General features: G+C 33.3%; 1 protein-coding gene across 1 annotated transcript in view; it reads right to left on the bottom strand.

Annotated features, from left to right (window-relative positions):
* Positions 1-2,640: 2,640 nt before the first annotated feature.
* Positions 2,641-9,480, bottom strand: part of LOC142624461 (beta-galactosidase 9) — a 62,619-nt gene continuing 55,779 nt past the window's right edge. The window contains exons 18-19 of the mRNA XM_075798030.1: positions 5,050-5,395; positions 2,641-3,041 (exon numbers count right to left, since the gene is read on the bottom strand). Of these exons, the coding sequence (XP_075654145.1) occupies positions 2,898-3,041; positions 5,050-5,395 (490 nt within the window). The 3' untranslated portion in view covers positions 2,641-2,897. The remainder of the gene's footprint in view (positions 3,042-5,049; positions 5,396-9,480) is intronic.

The following is a 9,480-nucleotide window of genomic DNA, read 5'->3' as shown; positions in this document are numbered from 1 at the left end:
GTTTAGCACTAATGGCTTGCAGCCATTGTCACTCATTGCAAGTAAGTAAATTTTTGGTATTTATTAAAATTATGTGTTTTCATCAAGCCCATCTTCGTTCAAATTTATGATCTTGTGAAGCTTAAGTTTTATTTGCTGGTGATCTTATTTGTTTTGAGATGGGGTTTTAAACTTTCAATGTGTGAGATTTGAGCAATTACTTTCGATGACAAGCACAAAACTTGTAAGCGTTTTTATGGAATGGGGTTTTCATTTTAGGTTGATTAAACTGATTCTTTTGTTGTGGTTGTTAGATTAATATTGGGTCTCAGTTTGAAGGAGGTATGAAAATCAAGATTTTGTTTTTATGTTCTTGTTGTTACTGTGAAAATAGTTCTGATACTCGGAAGTTGACATAGGACAAGGGGGAACAACAAAATCTGATTTAGAACACTAGGGGCAGATCTGGTATTACTTCTGTTTTGAGGGATTAGGGTTTGGTTTTGGTGGGGAATAGGCTAGGAAATAAGAGGGATAATAGGATTTCCAAAGGGACAAGGATTAGTAGGGTCTGGGGATGAAACAAAGGAAAACAATCAAGATTTGGGTGGTTGTTCTTGTGTTGTGAACAATGATTCGTGAACAGTAAAATTAAAGATAGAAAATAAATAAATTCTAGGAATCACACCTAGACTTCCTAAGCATCATACCTAGGGTTCCTTGACATCACACCTCAGAGAAAGTTGCATCACACAAACCATAAAAGAAAGCTTCATAGCTCTTAAATTCTAAAAACATCCACTAATAATCAACTCAATAGAAAATACTACAACTCTTTAAATAGAAGACTAATACCTAATCTTAGTTGAAGTAGGATTTCTTAAAACCCTAATAAGACTTGGACTTGGACTCTTTGGGCTTTACTACTAAACCCAAACTAAATAACTAAACTTAAAATAAAACTAAAGTAAGACCCAATAGACTATAAGCACGGCCCATTATAAAATATTAGGAAATTACATAATTGCCCTTCATACATAAAATCAAATAAAATATAGGAAATCTGTCTTCTCATTGCCTCTTACATTAGAAGTGCTTCAACTTTTTAGTTTGTTTTGTTCTTCTTGTTTTGATGTGAATGGGGATGCTATTTATCTTGCATAGTGGTTGGCATATCCTTGTAGTTATAGTTATGCAAATATTCCTATTTGGTGAAAACAAAATGGCAATTGATTGGCCAATATGCAACCAAGGAAGAACTCACCTACCTAGTATCTTCTTGTGGCCTTGAATGAAGTCCAATGTTAGCTTTACAAGCATGTGATTACTTGAAACATTCAAGTCAAATATACTTGTTAATTAATTTTTTTTTTTCAATTTATTCCTTATTATTGGTATCAATGATTATACACTTGTCAATTAATTGAAAATGTCAATTTCTAATTGTGCAGAATTCTTTCTCAAATGGATTTAGATAGTTAAATCTTCAACAGAAGTTATTCGACTAGGAAGATTTTTGATAAGTATTCAACTTGGAAGATTAATCAAGTTTGGATTGATAATCAGAGGAGTGAAAGTTGTCACACCCCGATTTGGGATGGACCAGCATGCTAATATCAAGTCGTGCCTGATATTAACACAAACCAACTGGAAGGAGTATAAATTTTTTAATTCTTCTCTTTGTCATCGAACTTGTGTCATTGTGTTAACCTACTTTTATCAATCTTAACTAAAATAACAGATTAACAAATTATACTTCATTACTTTTCTAATTCCTTCTTGAAAATTTATATAATATACAAGAATACAAAATATGAGTAACTTGTCCACCTACTGGAAGTGATCAAAGCATCTACAAGCTGTTTTTATACAAGGCATAACATCGTGTGGACATAATAACATCAGATACAGCGGAAGATTATCTATATATTTACAATCCTTCAATCTTACATACATCAAACTATTTACTACTAGCTCCATATAAAAATTACTACTTCTCCATGCTGACACTCTTGGCTACATTAAAGAACATCCTACAAAACTGAGTACTTAAATTGCTTAAATGAGGGAGGCATGACATGAACATTTAATAGTATGCATGTTTGCATGATAAACAAAATATTTTCACGTGGATATGACTTGCATATAAACAGTTCACGCTAAAAGGATTTCATGAGCTTCTGGAACATATAATACTGTATTTATGAACATATTCTAGTAAACTGTAAGGTGTATTATTTACTACTAATGGTTGCCAATCTTTAGAAACCCGTCAATCCCCTCGTGCAACTTTACTTTAAGACGATGAATCATTGTTTAATAACTCTATTTTGAGTTAATACATTTTGGTGTTTTGTATTTAAGTTCCCCATCAGATTCGTCTCTATCTCTCTTATAGCTTTGGTTTGATTTTTGTTTGAGTTAATACTTAGTTATTTTGAAAGTGAGAATTTGAACATTTATCAAAACACATTCTTGATTATGCATTTGAATGTGCCTATCAATTATTTGATTAATATTAAATGTAATTTGGTAATGAATTTTAATTATCCTGATAATCTCTTTTAAGAGAATGAGGAATTTGAATAACTTATTTTAAACTAAATTTTTAGTTGTATGAAAAAAAAGAAAAAAGAAAAACATAAGGGCACTATATCATAATTTCAAAGAATATGGACCATCTCAAAAAGGAATAATATCAAATAAATACACCCAAATAATAGAATTATGTATTGGTAAAGATAGAAAGATGAAAAGTAATGCTTCTTATTTTCTGTACGCACACAGGTCATTGGATAAGGCTTGTTCTCAACATATACAGGAGCCCCAAAACAAGAGAATCAGATTAATGGACATGCATATGGTTATGCCTTATGAGATTCTTAATAACTCATTCATTGTTGCCGCTTCTAGTTACTTCAAAGCTTCAAGGCACCAACATTGTTTGATGATGACACGCATCTTGCCTCAACAGCCAAAGTCTTAACAATGCCCCGGCATGGATCACTCCCAAATACTGTGTTTGAAATTCCAATGTAACAGCTATTTCTTCCCAAGCAAGCCTATAAATAGAAGAAACTGTTAAACGGGAGCTTTTGAATGATAACAGTAACAATAATAATAGCAGCAATAACAACCGAAAGGATCAAAAGGCGCAAGAACATTACATAGTTAACAAGTACAATAGTGCAACCCACAGCTAGGCTAGATACGTAGATCAATATGTTGGAGGACCAAGGCAGCAATTATTAAAGACATACAAAAGGTGCTCCAAAACTAATTCTAATACTTATTTTGTAATAATTCAATACTTACAGCAATAGGGGAGGAGAGAGGAGGAATTTGAACCATGGTTCTTCTAATAAAGGATGCTATACCACTAAGGTCCAAAGCTCTTGACCTATGCATTCATTTGGTACATGTATAATACTTGGGAGCTTGATACGCTTGCTAGTAGATTATAAGCTTTATTTTATTATGTTATAGGGAATTAAATAGTTATGGTAGGATTTCTTATCATTATATTTATTTTAAAGTGTAAGTTGCAGTTTTATAATTTTCCAATTTCTACACAGGCTGTACTAATGGTTCATTTGGTCTTATTTTAGTTCTATTGAGTTTATTTATTTAGTTTGGACTTAGTAGTAAAAGCATAAGGAGCCCAAAAGTATCTTCTAAAAAGACAGGGATATCCACTTTCAAATTGCAACGTGGATCACAAAAGAATCTTCTAAAATGGAAGTGACATCCACTTTCAAATGAATAATTCTAGGACCATAAAATATCTTACACACTTTGCGACAACTATCTTATGTGGTAGACTATGGCTAGCTGCCTGTCACTTTCACATGGACTTACTATTTTTTCTCCACCACTCAATAAGTCACATAGAAGAGTTGTGGCAAAGTGTGTGGAACAAGTTGTGGTCCTAAAATTTTTAATTTCAAATTGCACGTGGATCACAGATGAGAACACAAAAAAACTTGATCATGATTTTTATGAAAGACTCCATGCTTTTTAACTCATAGGTCATGTCCCTCTCAAACTGAGGAGAGATGGCAGGGGCAGCAACAACCATTAAAGGCATAAAAGACATCCCTAAGCTTCTTTTAATACCCAAGCATTAATTTGGCACATACTAAATATGCCAAGGGTCCTTACCAACAACTTGATCCAGCTAGTCAAAGGCCAGGGATTACTTATTGAGCCCACGCTTTTCATTTCTTTTACCGATCTTAAAGAATAGCAAACTTGTAGGACTATTATTGGCTGTGGTGTGTGATAGAACAACTATAGGTTTGATTTTTTCCCATCTGGGCAGCTGTTGTCACATTATTAACACATGCATTTGGGGTTTAAGTTGTTCCAAATCCAACAAAGCTGCTACTAGGTAAATCCCAGCAATCTAAATCTGTCAATTCACCCTTTGTGCTGTCCAACAGGCAGACCACCTCTTCACCTAAGCTACAGTCCATTGCAATCACTGCAATAGCCACTCATCACCAATCACAAGCCATATCAGAGCAAGGGGAACAGCCATTACTTTACCCAGCACATGGTGAAATGCCATTTAGGCAGCACAGTGATGTGGGCCATGATTAATCTTGGCAATCACAATGATTTTAGAAGATAAATGGCAATAATCTCCAAGCCCAAAGATTCTTTCACAAGGGTCAATCAATCTTTTCTTGACCAATCAATTCTAGGAACTAACAATATCAAAAAGGCTCTAAGAAAAAATTATATGAACAATGGGTTAAGATCTATTACCAGCTTTTTGGTGCGCTTGTGAGCATGTTTGTTGATCACCAAATGAATATAATAGACACATTGAATAGAACTCTTTAAGCAAGCATGTATTTTACCCTAGTCAATCACTTATTGAAAGTAAGAACAATTGTTCCCAAACTCCCATGCTTAAACATGAAACTAAAGGATTTTAGAGACTGATTTTAGTGAACTATCCCTCATAAGTGAGAACAGAGCAGGATAAATTCAAACTATAAGACATGCATTTCAACCGTAATAACCAAAGAACTACTTGTCAAGCATAAAATTAAAAAAAAATACCTCAGAGACTACAGAGAATGAACTGGGAGCATGGCAATTTCCTTTAGAAAACTTTTGGCAGCTACCTAGAGGAGTTCCATAGCTAGCAAATTTTATTGAGGCAATTACATGCTCATCATCACACCGCAAATGAAGTTCTGGTGTTGTATCATTAATTAGTATACTTGCATTAAAATCTGATTGGGACCACTTCCAGAGAGGTGGATAGTGAGACTCTGATACTTGACCACAGATGATTTGGGCAGATCGTAACTTGATTGATACATCAAATGGATTCCCTCCAGTTTCTTCAAAGATGACAAGCAAATTATCTGATGCTTGTAGCCATGACCGTGGTATATGGTACCTGGAGATTGGAAAAAAAAAAGATGTCAGGCTGTTATTTTAATCTTAGATTATAACATTTATGCAAAGTAGAGTCTTGTAGGGCTGAGGAGGGACCCACCCACCTGACCGACCCAACCCGACCTGGTGGGGTTTTGGGCAGGTCTGAGAATATTTGGGTCAGGTTTCAGGTCTGAAGATTGGATTGTTTTCGGTTTGGGGTCTGTGTTAGGTTGGGTTCGGTTTCATATAAATATACCTCTTTTGGACCCAAATTTTTTTTAGAAAAAAACCCTAAGCTCTCTCTTGGTCTCTCCGCCTCTCTCAGCTCTCCAGCCTCAAATCACCATCACAATTTGGCGGTGCTCCTCCACCTCTCTCACCGAGTTCTCTCTCTACGTGTGTAAGTCATCCTTCTCTTTGTTGGGTTTTTTTTTTTTTTTTTCTTCTTAATTTCCTTCTCTTAGTCTTTGATTTTGGGTTTTTTTTTTCAACACAAACTTATCTCATTGGTTTATATGTCTCAGAGAGGAAAGCAATTTGGTTTCAGCAAGATCTTTAACAGATTGGATTCTAAGGTATAATTGTTTTTTACTCAAATGGGGTTGTTTCTGATTCTGTCCTGGGTTTGATTTTTGATTTTATTTTTTTGATGTGAATATCCTGTTTGGGTTTTATTTTCTTGCGTTTTGTGATCTGGCTTTGGCGTGAATCTTACTCAAATGGGGTTGCTTCTGATTCTGTCCTGGGTTTGATTTTTTATATTATTTTATTTTTATGTAAATATCCTGTTTGGGTTTAATTTTCTTGCATTTTGTGATCTGGTTTTGCGTGAATCCTACTCAAATGGGGTTACTTATGTAATACTGGTTAAATGATCTACAAGGAAAATAGGAAATACCCAGATGAATTTTTTGGGTATTTGTTGATCTACGTTCGTGTTTAAGTCCTTATAGATATCATGTGTAAAGTATTTCAAATAAAAAGGTTACAAAGAAATCTGTAAAGTCTTTCACATAAAAAGGTTTTTCATTTGATAAGTCAATGAATAGGCTTAAGGGGCCAAACCAGAAAGGAGAGAATCTAGTTAAGTTCTCTAATGAAGTAAAAGCGACTAGATTTGCAAACATCGTGATTATGATTCTTTGAGTAGGTTAATTATTTATGCATATACATCAATAAATGTTATTTGTTACTCTTATTTTTGGTGAATTATGTGATTTGTTAATATATCATGATTAATGCTATCTCTTGAATGTGAGATGGCTATGAAAGAGGATGAAGTAGTTTTGTTTATTTTTAGTTGGGCTTACAGTGAATGAGTCCTTATTGTAACTAGTGGCTGTTAGGTAACTAGTAGTACTTTTTGAATTGTCAATGATGGACTAGTGGCTGTCAGGTAACTAGTAGTACTTTTTAATGTCACTTATGTAATTTTCTTTATTTGATTGGATTTTCATTAGTTCCTTGCCGGTGGTGTAGCACTTGCAATGTTGCTGAACTGAATGTTGGTTTACAAATATTGCATTAATATCCTACGTAGGAAGAAACAAATCTTCATCTTCCTTTTGGGGTATTGTTGTTCTCTTGCCAGATACTATTCTACCTATAATGAATTGGGCAGGGTTTGAGCAGATTAATTCATTTTTGTTATAGTTATTAGTAATAAGCTTTTAGTGAGTCAGTTAAATGCACAAATTTGACTGCCTTTGCTTGTGGAATGCATGTCTAACAAACTGCCCTGGTCCAAATGAAAATTTGGAATTCAGACCTTGTTTTTATGCTTCTGTAAAATTTAGAATGTGTTATAGGTCTCTTGTAACACCCACCTCACTTTAATTTAATTTAATTTCTTTTAGAGTGAATTGATGAATTATTTAATTTATTTTTAAGGTATTATTTTATATTATGATATCTACAAAGAAAATAAATAAAAGAAGATGTAAAGTGGAGAGTTATTTTGTGGATTATTCATATTTAACTTTTAGTCTCCTTATCACTTAAGGAAAATAATAAGAGATTAAAACCTATTTGGATTAGGAGTTCAAGTGTTATTAGAATCCTTAGAGTTCTAGCCTATCTAAACAGCCTTAATTTGAGTTTTAAGTCAGCCATGTGAAAGGTAGAGAGAGACAACAAGATTCCGAAAAAAGAAGAGAAGATGTCAATGTTTAGCATGTAAAGGTTTAGGAGCAGAGAATTAGGGTTTCTCTACATTGAAAAGAATAGAATAACGTGGTACTACTAGAGTGGCCAGCAAGTTCATATTGTACTGAGGTAAACATCCAACTATACATGCTTTATTGGAATCATTAAACACATCTTTGACTTAGGATTCATCATCTCATAGTCACATGAAAGTGTCAGAAATTATATTGATATATTCAAGGGAAAATAGGCTATCATGGAAGTATCTATATAAACGTACATTAGCTTATTGATTTTGAAAGAGATCCTAATATATATATGTGGAGTAGGATCACCATTCTTTATAAGTTAAGCCTATATAGACATCCATAGGTGGTGTTCAATGATATATATATATATATATATGTATGTATGTATAGCAGATTGTAGTATTAGAAATTACACTACAATTATATAAAATATAGTATAGACATGATGTATATTAGAAAGCTACATTAGATTTAATAGAAATCTTCATAGTGGCTAAGGAAAAGTTTTATAAGAGGACTTTTTGGTTATTTGAAACTTGTCCTCATTGAGTTATTTGATCCTTAATTAGGTTCTAGTTAACATTGTTCTGGACAATTGATGTGAAGCTTGATTTAGCAACTAGAGGTAAGTGGACTTCAGAATATGACGTTTCTCAAGACGTGTGTGTGTGTGTGTGTGTGTATATGTATATATTTGCAAAAGTGAAGTTTCAAAAACTTATACCATTATCACTGCTTTATACATACCCAAATTTATTTATTTCTTGTGGGTTATTTTGAAACTGTATATGTTAAGAATGACTCAAAATTATATTTTGAGAAAGTATTATTTATATGATACATGATTGGTATTGACAATATTGTAATAAAGTAAGAATGTTTTAAACGGTCAGCTAGACAGTCTGCAACCTTTAAGGGTGTGTTTGGTTGGGGTGAAAACAGGGAGGATGGAAAGTAGGGTGGAAAATGCTATTTTCCACTTTTTGGTTGGGGAAGGAAAAAATGAGAGACAGAAAATAGGAGAGAAAGTTTTCCCTCCTGAGCCCACTTTTTTTATCCTCCCAAATTGGGAGGAAAATTAGGAGGGAAAAGTGCTGAGAAATCTATTTTACACAAATACCTTCTCACCTACCCTTCACTTTATTTCATGAGTACAAATAAATCTATTTCTTACATATTATGTAACAAGGGTATAATAGTCAATTTATATAAATCACATTTTCCATCCATCCATTTTTCTCTCCAACCAAACGAAAGAGTTTTCCACCCCTCCAACCAAACACACAAGAGGAAAAACCAAATATTTTCTATCATTCCATAATTTTCCATCTTCCCACTTTTCCACTCCTCCAACCAAACGGACCCTAAGTGTTGGTCTTTGACCGATGTAGTGTTAATATGGTGTGGTGTAGTGTTATCATTTGCTCTTTGGAGCCAGTGTTGCCTCTTTGAGGTTAGTGTTATTGTTTCCCATGGGAATCACCCACCGAGTGTTTATTAGTTTACGTCTTTGTCTGACTAATGTTTAATGTTTTCCATATCAAACTATTGTTTTATTGTTATTGACTTTTATAAGTGAAAAAGTTGTTTATTACTATAATATATTGTTTCTACCTATTTAGTGTATTTTCGCTAACTAAAGCGATTACTATTTTATTTACTAATTATAGTGTTATAGTTAAATGTTTTCTTTCTGAAAGTTTTATATTATATTACTGTTAAAACTATTTGTAAATGTTTTGCAAAGATTATATTTTGTCAATGATGCTATTGTTTTGTTTTGAAAGACATCCTCATGTTATGTTGTTTCTTAATGAGCTTCGAGCTCACCCCCCATTTCACTACCCTTTCAGATTAAAAGTGAAATATTTTTTAGTGGCAGATCATTGGAGTCATAGATTGAAGACTTCTTTTATATTATAAAAAATAT

This window comes from Castanea sativa, chromosome 2 (assembly GCF_040712315.1).
Source record: "Castanea sativa cultivar Marrone di Chiusa Pesio chromosome 2, ASM4071231v1".
NCBI classification, from domain to species: domain Eukaryota; kingdom Viridiplantae; phylum Streptophyta; class Magnoliopsida; order Fagales; family Fagaceae; genus Castanea; species Castanea sativa.
This window is presented reverse-complemented; position numbering and strand designations above follow the sequence as displayed.